At 37.0% G+C, this 13701-nt stretch overlaps 1 protein-coding gene across 1 annotated transcript in view; it reads left to right on the top strand.

The window, feature by feature from the left end:
• The window catches only part of SLC41A2 (solute carrier family 41 (magnesium transporter), member 2), a 49286-nt gene that overhangs the window by 20767 nt on the left and 14818 nt on the right, over nucleotides 1–13701 (top strand). Inside the window, exons 6-7 of the mRNA XM_009332961.1 lie at nucleotides 1696–1843; nucleotides 2404–2483. Coding sequence (XP_009331236.1) covers nucleotides 1696–1843; nucleotides 2404–2483 — 228 coding nt within the window. The remainder of the gene's footprint in view (nucleotides 1–1695; nucleotides 1844–2403; nucleotides 2484–13701) is intronic.

The following is a 13701-nucleotide window of genomic DNA, read 5'->3' as shown; positions in this document are numbered from 1 at the left end:
GTCTTGGGGACAAAAAAAAAAAGAGGGGAAAAAAGAGAGGGGGAAAGGAGGGAAGTCTCAAAATTTTAAATAAACAGATGTAGAATGAATGATGCCTTTCCATGTGACCAATTTTAGTGCACACAGGGATCTTTCTTCATTCAAGTGGAGGGAAGGATGCATTTACCTGGGCAGTGAGTAGTAGTCTACATGACAAAAAGTTCAAGAACTTTACATCAGTACATTGTTGTCTTTTTTATTAAGTTTGAGAAGACAAAACTATAAGTATCAAATAAAGGAATCATGTATTGTGTGTACTCTTTTGAGTAAGAACTCTTTACATTAGGCCCACCTCTTGGTTCACAGAAAGAGGAGAAAGGAGGGAAAAAAGGCACCGCAAAGGAAGAAGGAGATAATATACTGTAGAATAGTTAGATAAGGAAAGGAAAAAATTACTTCTCTTTTGGCCTTTGTCTCATTCTAATAGCTTTCTACTTTTAGCTTACCCAGTGAAAGGTATCTTACTATCTTTTCTGCTGGCTTTGCTGCAGAGGTTGTTACCAGTCAATGCAGAAGGGTAGTAACTACTAAAAACTCTACAGCAATTCTTCTAGGAGTAATTTCAGCTCCACCAAGATAACATCAAAGTAGTAATTGCTTGAATTTGCAATTGCTTTGTAATAAGCCATAATACGTGGGCGAGAATACTTTTTTATATACTAAATATTCTTCTTTTGTAAAGTGTTTGTGTGTTCTACATTAACTACTTCAACCTGTTAATTTAAAATATATTTTGCATTAAGACTTGTCCAAATTCTGAAAGTTTAGACAAAATGTATTTAACATTAAAGACATTACCACATTTCTTATAAAACTAAATATATGCAAAAGTTCCATGTTTGCATATATATATATATATATATATTTGCCATTAGGGTAAATTTTACATTATTTACCTCACTGTTGAATTAGGAAGTCTTGGAAATAATAGCTTCTGTGTGGATGGGATTATAAAACCAAGTAATCTGAAAAAATAGTATGATTTCTGTGGAGGCAGCTGTTTGCCTTATAAGCTCACCTTTATGATGGTACTCACTGGTGTTTGCAGTTGTGTTCCTATGAAATATGATGCAATTCTGATGGATAGGTGCAAGCAGCAGAATTGTGGCTGTGAATTTTCAGGCTCAGACTGGTTATAAAATAACTGAGCTACTGATATAAATGTCTCAATATTACACATTGTGCTTGCATCATTTTAGATATGCTATTTCTGGGAAGATTACCGTATTATCTGTGCTTTGGAAAGAAGGGGGTGCACATATGCTATGAATTTGTGTATAAACAAAATGCATTTTCAATATATTCAGTTTCTTTTTTTTTTAGTAGATATGTTACAAAATAATGTTTCATATTCCACACCCTTATTGCATTTTTTCATAAAGCATCACACAAAAATCTTCTTAAAAATTCCTTCTTTGTACAGATAGTTCTGTCCGTGAGAAGGTGGGAGACTGATCACAGATGGTAGATGTTAACCATATTGTTTAGTGCAGTAGTTGAAACTTTAGGTACAGTAGTGATAAAGACTATTAAAATTCCTCAATTGCATGATGTAGATTAGAATTTATTTTAGAGTTCTAAATTAAGAAAAATGTATAGGAATGTCTTGAAAGTAAAACAGGTTTGTTTTTTTTTTTTTCTATATTATTATTTTAGAGACATATTACTATGTATCTCCTTTGGTTGGTGCCTTTTTTTTGGCTCTGACTCCGATAGGGATTGTCATAGCTGCCAAACACCCAGCTACCAGAACTGTTCTCCATTCAGGATGGGAGCCTGTTATAACTGCCATGGTTATAAGCAGGTAAGTCTATTTGTCTTCCTTCGTCTTGATAGTCACCCCGTGGCTCTATATATCTTATTTAACACCTGATTGTGCTTAAAAGAAACATTTAAGGACTCTCTAGAATGAGGAGTGTGAATAAACTTTAATCTTCCCAAAACGAGGAAGTCACAAAGTTAAGTCACAGGTGGGAATGAGTGGGGGAGGCCGCCGCAGCCTGTGGCAACGACTGAGCACAAGTGTGCCATACCAAATGAAGAAAACGGTGAGCTATTCATCTCCTGCAGTTTCCAATCAAGATTATACACTGATCTAAGAGATGTTTTAATCCAATGAAAGTTATGAATCTTAAAAGTGGAGTGATTGGCTGAAATTCTATGGGCTTTGTTATACAAGAAGTTGAGTTTAATATATAAATAACTATAGCAATGTTAGTCTGTAGCTGAGAACGAGGTAATGGGAATGAATTGAGAAGAAAACTGTGGCTTGAAGATGTTCTAAGACAGATTGCTAAAAAAGTTTTTAAGTACTAACTAATGTACCTGCTTGCCTTATTCTAAATGTTGTACTTTGTTTTTCAGTATTGGTGGCCTTATTCTGGACACAACTGTATCTGATCCTAACTTGGTTGGAATTGTTGTTTATACCCCAGTAATTAATGGTAAGGCTCTGACAGGATCATGTGCTACTATATATCAATTGATATACCTTGGTTTGAGAAAAGTCTATTACAGTAAATTTCTGTTATGCTAATTAGTATCTGCTATACTAATTTCAAGTTTTGATTTTGATGTCAACAGTTGTTTATTTGAACACCTAAGGAGTGCTTCCTGATCTTATTTACTACAACCATTAAAACATGATAGAGAATGTGAGAAGTAGGAACCTACAGCATTAAGAAACAGAAACTGTAAATACTGAAGTAGTATATTCAAATATTAAATGATCAAATATTATATTGAAACAGTTATGGCTGAGGAAAATGTAGATAAATCTTTATTTCAAAGCATTTTCTTATGAACATCCAAGGACAAATTGTCAAAATAGTAATTTACTATTTACATGTAATGTCTGTAGATATAAGAACTAACAGGGATGCTACGTGCAAGTAAATAGATTTCTCAAGAAAAATGTGTGTTGTTTCCCATGCTTGATATGCACTTCCCAGGTGTGTGAGAATGTATTTGTGAAAATTTAGTTCTTAAGTTAAGTGTTCTATAATCTAAGGGTAACAACAAGGCAAATTTTATAAGAAGAGTTAATATCCTATTAGACTGATGCAGTTTGAAAATGCAAACTTTTGAACTTCTTTTTTTTCCCCTGCAGTATCACAGGGTTGATACATATTTAGTTTGCAATAATTATAATCACCAGATCTGTTCCCACTGTATTGCTGCCTAGCTGTTCTCTTCCCCTTTTGTATTTCTCCATTTTATTTCTTACGTTATTTTGTGCTTTTATGTATTGTTGATTTTTAAAACATTTCTCCAATTATCAAGATGTTTCTGACTTCTAATTTTTGGCTTACAAAGTGCTTTTGGCTTAACTTGGCCTTTGCAAATTCCATATGGGTATATCTAAGCTATCAGTTAAATGAATTATGACCACTTGCTTTCCACTTTGATAATAAAATGTTAATATGGACACTGAGTTTTAGTTTTGAACCACATTGCCCTGATAGAATTAATTTTCCAGAGGTTGCTAATGGAAATGTAGCATGGGATAGCACCAAAACATTTTGCTATGCTTTACTACAGTTGAGAGTTAGTATATCTATTGCTGCGCCCTTTAGGCAAGCTGTTCAGTTAGAGGAGGAAATCGTATTGTTTTGACAGAAGCATGTTCTTGGCAAATTCACGTTAGCTCTTGTTTTACGGCTTTCATATCTTCTAGATGCTTATAAATTGTCTTTTTAATAATTTGTTCTAATGCTTATGTAGGAATATAAATTTCACTGATATACAGATTCCCCAGATCATCCTTTTTAGCCCTTTTTAAAGATATATTTTCTGTTTGCCCCATTACAGCCCTCTGGTATTCTCTAACCTCCAAGATAATCAGTTTGCAAAAATGATCACTGATAATTCATGGATTGTTCATCTAGCTCCCTAAGAACACACTAAATTTAATTTACCCTCAGGTCCTACAGACTTAATACATATCAGTTTGTGATCAGACATCACCATTTTTATGAAGGCAGTAGACAAAAGGAACTGAGTCTTTCAATCTTCCGTAGAGCATGTTGCCTGTTCTTCTTTCCCATTAAGGTCCTATATTTCCTTTCTTCTTACTTTTAATGTGAAGCATTTCTGTGTTGCCACTTCTGTTCCTTGCTAACTGTAAATTCATTTTTACACTTCAGCCTTTATGCTTCCTTGTCTGTGCCTTGCCTTTATATTCATTCGACATTGCAACTACTTGCATCTACCTTTTGTATGTTTCCATTTTGATTTCCAGATACCTAAAGTACAGGGCAGACACGTAGATCTTCAACTTTTTTCTGCTTTACATCTGAAACTTTTCTTGTTTATAGTCCTTTTGGGTAACCCCCTAGATTTGCTTCCTAAGAGAAGAGGATTGTTTTTTCTTTTTAGGCAGGTGTACCCAAACCAGTACTCTTACCAGTGGTCCTGCTTTCCTAGATAACATCCTTTGATTACAAAAGCCAACAACTGTCTGGTGACTGTTTCTTACTGTTTCCTCGTAGGCTTCTATCTCTGCTCCAGAACAGCACCGAATACTTCTGTATTTTCTCTATAAACTCACTTGTTCTTTATAGACTCACTTATTCTAGACTTGCTACCTACAATGGATACAGGTCTCATGGATACATGCCTTTCTCAAGGCCTCTTGCTCCTACTAGATGTTGCAATGATGATGGTTTTTTACCCTGTAGCAGTTATGGACTGCTCTTGTAAGTGGAACTATGCATCCTGTTCAAGGTCATTTTCTTTCACAGAAATTGACTGTGAAACCTGGATTGCCTCCGTGTTTACATTTTACCTTTTTAACATTTTTAGCTAATGATTGGACTTAAGTAAATAATTTTAATTGCTAAGAATGACAGCTTACTATAAACATGCCTCTAGAGAAAAGGGTAAATGTACCACTTTGTTTCTTACTTTCTTTCATAAGTTTACCAATGGAATTAAGGCAGCATGCATACATTCTTTTGAATGATCTTTAGAGAAAGAGAACTAGCCAAAAGCTATACATAGCCCTGGATGATTAGCTGACAGGTCAGAAGATCCTTGAAGAATTAGGCAAGTCAAGAGAGGGCAAGCTGGGGCTATTAGAATCACAGAATCATTTAGATTGGAAAAGACCTTTAGGATCATCGAGTCCAACTGTAAACCTAACACTACCAAGTCCACCACTAAACCATGTCCCTAAGCACGACATCTACACATCTTTTAAATACCTCCAGGGATGGTGACTCCACCACTTCCCTGGGCAGCCTGTTCCAGTGCTTGACAACCCTTTTGATGAAGAAATTTTTCCTAATATCCAATCTAAACCTCCCCTGGTGCAACTTGAGGCCATTTCCTCTTGTCCTAGCGCTTGTTACTTGGGAGAAGAGACCGACACCCACCTCGCTCTACAACCTCCTTTCAGGTAGTTGTAGAGAGTGATAAGGTCTCCCCTGAGCTTCCTTTTCTCCAGGCTAAACAACCCCAGCTCCCTCAGCCGCTCCTCATAAGGCTTGTGCTCTAGACCCTTCACCAGCTTAAGAAGGCAGGGACAGCAAGAGGCATGCTTGTAGCTGTGGCAGTCCCACAGTGGTTCTGCAGTGATGATTGTACCACCTCCGTTCAAAATGTTGCTTTTTCATAAGAAGTTTTGTATTTCCAGACTGTTCTTAGTCTTTGTCATCTGCCCCCTGGACTACTACACAATGCCTGAGAATGTTATTTTCCAAGCCACACCAGGTGCCTTACTCCATTGTTCATCTGGATTTTTCATGCTTAGCTCCTTCTTTTCTTGTTATGCATAAAGCAGTCCTTTCCCAGCTCTCAAATTCTACACTTTTTCAGTGACTAGTAATGGACCATCAACAAGTTGTTTATAGCCCTGTGTCCGTATTTTCAGGACCTTTGCTATTATCCCAGACTTAAACTCCACATTGTAAGAAGAGAAACCTCATACCAAGCTCCATTTTGGAGCTGACAACAAGCCTAATAGGCCAAGGCTAGAGTCTTGCAACGCTAGCAAGTTAAAGTTAGCCTAAGGCCCATGGCCTGTTACTAGTGATAGCCATACTGCTTTTGCAGTGCCACTGGGTGACAACAGGAGCACTAAGGAATTCTGGTTTTCCCTCATCCACAAAAGAGCAGAGGGGAGTAATGTGTAAGTGTTGTATGTGCGTGCGCTAACCCCCTCAACCCTCAAAAGATAGAGGCATTTCTCTTGGAAAATGTAGAGAAAATATGTTCTGTGTAGAGGATGCAGAGTGGGCCTGTTTTATGGTACACCTCCTGGAAAGGAAATTGTAGGAAAGTGATTTTTTCGGTTGCTGTTAGATTAGCCTCTCCTGGGTTTCATAATTCTACTGGCACCTTTGGATATTGCTGGTCAGTATAGTGTAGTAAACTGGAGTTTAGGAAATCTTTCAGTTAAAAAAGCACATCTATGGACACTCATTTACTAACATAAAAGGTGTGCTAGACCACTTAACAGATGGCTTTTTAGATATTACTGTTGCAGAAAGCTTTCTCTATGAGTGCTTTCCTGGCCTTGGAATACTCATTGTAAGCCTAAGTAGTGAAAGGAGCTGAGGGTTTTCCCCTCAAAATGCTTTTCAGATGCCTTTTCCTTTCTCTTACTTTAAAGTTTGTTGCTCCTATGACACAGGAAACCTGAAAGAAACCAGGGAAACCTGAAAGAAATATTGTAACCTATTGGGATTGCGTCCAGCCAAAATGTGAGGAGTGTAAATTTGTCCAGGATCTCAGGCTGTCACTGTTTTTTTCAGTGCCAGTTGCCATATCTCGAAATCCTGAACAGTATGCACTGCAACGTTGTCAGGTGTTAGGCTTCCTGTGTGCGCCATTAAGTAGCTTTCAACCTGGTCCCGTCTAGATGGTTTGCATCTTCTTCAATGTGAGTTACTTTCATCATATATGTTATAGTGTGGAGCCATAACTCTTTTGGGTTAAGAAATACTGGTCTGGAACTTGAGCAAACTCAAAGGTTCCCACCCCTATTAACAATAACTGCAAATATTTGCCAAGAATATTAAAATAGTTCTTAAGCAGTCAGACATTTATAGTCAACTTTACTGCTGGTGGCCAGAACTATTTCACAACCGCTTTTCCATTTTTCCCCTGTTAAACACATTTCTTGAGATGAATAATTATTTTTAATTCTATGGTTGGTTCGGTTAAATTGTAACTTTGCTTTTTAAAAATAAATAAATTGTTTTGTGGTTTCAGCCATTGTGGCACTCACAAACTTCTTGGGATTTAGATGTCTGTGTTTGATGTACTGAAGTTCTGAATAAAATAACTAAGCCCAAGCATGGCTGTGCTTCAGCCTAGATACTCAAGTTGATCTTTATGTTTTCTAATGGATGAGATGGTTAAAATTTGCAGATCCTTTTACAGCATCACAGTGTGTTGAATTTGGCTCAGGAATTGCAATTAGCAAATAACCCAGTTCCTTTTGTGCAGAAAAAAGATAATGCCTTAAACAGTTACATGCTTCTGAATACGCAGCTGAAATGAACTAAGGTGCAGTTACCAGATAGAGCCACTTTCCTCTCCATTTTCGTTGTATGCTTAAACAAAACATTGTGAGATATCTTCTAAGTATTTGCATTTCAGAAGTTACTGCATAATAACAAACATGTTGGTAGACCTTACCCCATTTTTATGCATTTTGTAGAATGGAGGTTCTGCAAATTAATTCTGAAAACATCTGAAAATCAGAAATGCTTTGCAGGCTTTATATAGAAAAATTTGCCTTTACAGATGGTTTGAAGCAATACTCTTTAAGGGTAACATAAACTGTTATGGTATTTGTTACTCTTTGGCTGTACATATTGTAAGATTATTTGATATCTGGAGGGAATAAATGTAGATCAAGGAATATAAGAAACCCACATGAGAAAATCTAACACAAAACTTATTGAATGTCTGTTGTCTGGGAGATGAAAGTTAAGCTTACATAGTATATTCCCCAAACCATACCTTTTTTATCTATTAGTAGGATAAATTGAATGACAAACTTTCAGGTTTTTCAGAGAGCTTTCTCGGTAAATTGTGTGCTTTGGAGAATATGGAAAGAAAATACCCAGAAACCATTCCTCCTCAAAAAAGAAAATGCATTTTTTAATAACTTTGTATATTTTAATCTCTTATAGCATAGTTGTACTTTCAGCTTTCACACAACAGAGAAGTGCTTTGATTAGAAGATAACCATTGTCTCAGACAGTTGAGCATCTGAAATTTGCCTCTGTAAATTACAAGGGAAAGCATTAGTGTACCTGTATGGTAGTAGAGCAATTTGGCCAGGTAGCAAATTAATTTTTCTGCATCCTGAATGGGAAAGAATGTGATAGTCTCAGAAGGCACCTATACTGTATGAGAACTTTATAATTCAGTCTTTATTTTCACATGAAAAAGGAGGAGGGTTTTGATTCTGGATATTGAATTCCGATGCATTATTGGGTGATAGTTTTACTACTTTTTAGTTGCTAGCCTGTACATGCAAATCTACATATTCTATGCTATTAGAGACGTGTGTTCTTTCTTTTATGTCTTACTTGTAAATTTTTTACAAGATTTCAGTAATTATTAGTTTTCATGTCAAAATTATATCCAGAATATTTTAATTTTTTGACAATCACGGAACAATTTTTAATTAGGCATAAGAAAGAAATGATTTATAAGCCAAATGAACCATAAACTACTCTATTTTAAAATGTAATAGTTTGCATACATAATGTTGTCTCAAAGACTTCTCTTAAAAAACATCCCTAGAGGAAAAGCTAATAATTTCCAACGGTTTACCCCAAACATTTTTAAGTATTAAAAGAAATGCTACAAAGTGCAAAGGCAGATAGAAGAAATATGGATGAAAAAAACAACATAAAAAAGTACCTAGTTAAGGTAGGCTTCTATTCTAAGTATTTCACTTGCATAAAACGTGATTTTTTGAAGTTAGTGATAGAGAGGTCAGGGCAAAAATTGATATTGAATTTTCTGAAAGATAATCCAATTATTCAAAAATTTAGAGGTTTTGGTTGCTATTGTAACTGAGATTCTTTTCCTTCCTTTTCATTTCATTTTTGTAATACAAACGACATCAAAGAGCAAGTTGTTGTTGGACTCCAGAAAGACTAATTGGCACAACTGACTATTTTGAACTATGGATTGTACACAGGAGTGCACAAAAGTGAGAATGTTCTTGCCTTCCTTCTCTTGATAGATTTACAAGAAAAATCAATTTGGGAATTCTGTTGGTCTAATTCTTCCTTTATGTGGGTATTAACTGATTTTTGTCCCATTGCACAAGCTATATTGTAGATGCTTGGGAATGACATGGTATTCTGTTGCTGGTCAATCTCTCTCCATAGAAATGGATTGCTAAAAATCTTAATGAATTGATATGCATATGGTTTGTCATTCCTACACTATTATTTATGTGCCCCATCATGCAACTGTTCTTTATAGTCTCATGAACAGTTTTGGCACTGGTCGTTAAAGCTCAGTATGTAGGCTTTATCTTATGGTCTCAGTGCTTTCGTAGGAGGTAGTTTTCTGCAGGAACCTTTCTTAATTTATATATATTTAAGAGAAAGAAAAAAGGAAGAATGAGATGGGGACCTACAGGAGAGGAAGTGACTTTATAAATAAGGCAGTTGAATACTGCTTGGAAAATTGCTTTTACCTATTATACAGTTCTCCTCTGGTGCTAAACAAATACCTTAAACCAGATTTTTTATTAATTAGTAATAACTTAATTCTTCTCTTTTTCTGGAATCCCTGATTAGAGATTCTGCATCTGACCCACAGAAATACTAAACGTTTATTGGTACAAATGAAATAATTGAGAAGTCTGCTTTAAATACTAAAACATTTTGGAAAAAAAGAGACTTAAAATATTTTACATTGGATATCCAAAACTGAAAAATGCTCTTTGCAGAGAGTACAAAAATATCACTTCAAAGGTGTGTTTTAAAAATAAATGCATTAATGTTTGTAAAGCACTCAGATTTATAGTGACAAGCACCACTGAAAAGCAGAAAGAAGTTTAGTAAGTCTCTATTCGGTCCAAGCTTTGAATAGTGCATATTAAATAAGACTATCGGGTATTCATTATATGGTAAGGATAAAGAAAATTATCAAAGTGATGTTTAGTTAAGGAATACTTTGTGGCATTGAATTAGAGGTCTGAGAGGAAGAATAGTAGTCGTCTTATTTGACTGCATCATAATTTATAACTATTCTACCTATGGACCATTTACAGATAGGTTAGAGGGCTGCATCTACTATGAACTTTGGCTTTGGAACACCTTGATTCTGGGTGCCTGGCCTTCTGCAGATAAACTAAAACTCTGAGCAAGGGGCTCCCAACGGTGTCTGAAAGACAGTGAGCTACCTTGGAAAATCACGGGAAGACAAGTACCTTGCCCGCTCAAGGTTCAAAATTTAGAGTCCTTTTCTAAGGTTAGGTGGATAGATCTGTTCTTCAAAAGCAGTAAGTAAGTAGTGCTTGCTCTGCTCATTTGAAACATAGCTGAAATAGAGTTGGGAGGAAGAGGTGGCTTTATTTACTTTTTTATAAAATCACAGAATCATTTAGGTTGGAAGAGACCTTTTGAGATCTAGTCCAACCCCCTGCTTGAGCAGGGTCCACTAGAGCAGGTTGTTCAGTACTGTGTCCAGTAGGGTTTTGAATATCTCCACAGACGGAGACTCCACAATCTCTCTGGGCAATCTGTTCCAGTGTTTGACCCCCCCTCACTGTAAAAAAAGTGGGGTTTTTTGTATTCAGATGGAATATCTTGTGTTTCAATTTTTTCTCATTGCGTCTTGTCCTGTCAGTGGGTACTACTAAGAAGAGCCTGTCTCCCTTGTCTTCATCCCTCCCCTCAGGTATTTATATACATTGATAAGATCTCCCTGAGCCTTTTCTTCTCCAGGCTGAACAGTTACAGCACTTGGCCGCTCCTCATATAAACGATGGTACAGTCCCTGTGGCCCTGTGTTGGACTCGCTCCAGTAAGTCCATTTCTTCTACTGGGGAGCTCAGAAATGGACATGGTACTCCAGATGTGGCCTCACCAGTGCAGAGCACAGAGGAAGCACCACCTGTCTTGGCCTGCTGGTGATGCTTTTCCTAATGTAGCCCAGGATGCTGTTGGCCTTCTTTGCCATGAAGGTGGATTGCAGGGTCATGGTCAACTGCTTGTCCTCCAGGACCCCCGGGTCCTTCTCTGCAGAACTGCTTTCCAGATGGTCAACTCCTAGCCTGTACTGGTGCATGGGGTTATTCCTACCCAGATGCAGGACTTTTGAGTTTCCTCTTGTTGAACTTCATGAGACTCCTCTCAACCCAATTCTCCAGCTTATCCAGTACCCTCTGAATTGCAGTACAACCCTCTGGTTTATCAGCCACTCCTCCCAGTTTTCCCTGGAAAATGTTACCCTGATTATCAAAACATGCACTATAAGATCTGAGGAAAAAAACAGCCCAGTGTGTTACCCAGAGCATTGGACGGTCTCAGACTAGTCTGCATCAGCAACACGCATCCAGCTTCCCTTAACTTCTGTTTTTTTACCTGTAAGGAGGGTTATGAGACACAGATTTGCTTTGAAATATTCTTTAAGGTGCATTGATGTAAAGTACTTTTAATGTGGTTTTCCGAACAGCATGATTACTTCTATTATTAGAAAAAAGTCCTTTTTCCGGATAATGATTAATAGAATCATGCCCATAGGCCTATTCGCAAATACATGACATGGTTTTGGCTCTACTTTGAATATGGTTTTCTGTGCTTGTTAGACAAAAAAGAACTGTGATAACAGTTTTCAGAAGTATTTATTCTTGCTTAGCCCTTAACTGGCTCAATAAAATGATGAGGTTTTCAATTTTCTTTTAATGTTGCAAGTCAGCATGACATCCTTCACACTTTAGCAGACAATACCTCTTCTGCTTATGGACGAAGTAGCACTCTCATATTGAAGTTAAACACATCTGCTGTTCTGAGAGGAATGCAGTAACAGTTGCAGGATTTTACTTTTGAAATAAATTATTTTCCTCTGTGTTGTAGTTCTCATGAGAATGAAAAGAAACTAACAAAGTTAGTCTTTATTATAAAGTATTTGCTATGATGACTGCAATACTGTTTTCCAGGAAAAAAAAATTCTGGCTTAAATGTTTGTCGTGGTTTAACCTCAGTCGGCAACTAAGCACCACGCAGCCGCTCGCTCACTCACAATGTTCATGGAAACAGTCCTCATATATGTCTACAGAGATTTTCATAATATAAGCAGCTACTGAGCACACGACCATTTTAGGCATTCAGAAGATGCTGAGAAGCTGTCAATTTTGTGTATTGACATCTTGTCAACCTATGCAGTTTTATCTGTTCTCTGCCTCTTGCAGGGATCTGATTAATCTGATACTGCTGAGATACCTTCACATGCCCAGTAACTGCTGTTACAAAACAAACTGAATATCTCTGTACATATTGAAGCGATACATTCAATGCGAGCACAGCTTTATACAAGTCATTGTATGACCAGAAGAATAATAAAACCTGATTCCGTGCTGATTTGTATCCTGAGTTTTTAGAGTACCAGATAGCCCTTTCAACCCCCAGTGTTCCCTATGGCCTCGTGTCCCTGCAACACCCGCTGCTCACAACATTCTCTCCATTCTCCCTCTGCTTTCCACAACATCATCATTCCTCTTCTGTGTCACTGAACTACTGGCTGAGCAAGAGGCATCATGCCTAGCTCCAAGCTAGGTGCTGACTGGCCAGCTGGCATGCTTATGCTGTTAATTATACAGCTCATATTACTGCTTTTGTCTCACTGAGGGCATGGATTTGAATCTCTCTTTATTTACCTGGCCACTGTTTCCTTTTTGTTAGCTTGTTTAACCATACTTGGAGATAGTTAGTATCTCTAGGAATCCTTGTGTCAGACATGGTTGAAATTGGCCCAAAGGTTCACAAATAGTTAGAAGGAAGAATTGGCAGATGGGTGGACAGAACTAAAAGACAGCATGACTGCTGCTGTCCATCACCATACATCGTTGGCTGGTTGAGACTGAGCAGGATATATGGGTTCTAGAAGCTTTTTACACTTCAGTACACCTGCCTGTCTTCTGTGAGTTTAAAAATGTCCATGTACCACTCAGATCATTGAGACTCAGACCAAATGAAATTTAAAATAATGTTTTTTAACATATGAATATTGCATTTCCAGTTAGCTAAAATAGATTGTATATGTTCAACTTAGCTGTAGCTAAAATAGAAAAGAGACTGTTACACCTCTTGAAATCACTGGCTAGTTTTGTTAGCATGTCAGCTTCCTTTGCAGAGCAGGTATCACCTCCTTTTTACCAGCGTCCCATGGCTGGCCAGTTTGTTTTAGAATCACTATTACTACTTTTGATTAATTTAAGAAAAATTAGTTATCTACATGCACAATAGGGCTTGGGGCATACTTTCTCTAAACGATGGTTATACAAGTAAAAAGATTCTTGATTAATAGCTACTCATCAAAGGATTGACAATCAATCTCATACATTCTTTCATAGACTTGTCTATGTCTTTCTTGTCCAGACAGTTTTTTTATTGCCATTTCAAATGGGCAAATTTCCGTTTTCCTTAATTCATTTCTCTCACTCAGTTTCCTTTGTTATTT

The sequence above is a fragment of the Pygoscelis adeliae genome, unplaced genomic scaffold (genome assembly GCF_000699105.1).
Source record: "Pygoscelis adeliae isolate BGI_AS28 unplaced genomic scaffold, ASM69910v1 Scaffold38, whole genome shotgun sequence".
Taxonomy (NCBI): Eukaryota; Metazoa; Chordata; class Aves; order Sphenisciformes; family Spheniscidae; genus Pygoscelis; species Pygoscelis adeliae.
This window is presented reverse-complemented; position numbering and strand designations above follow the sequence as displayed.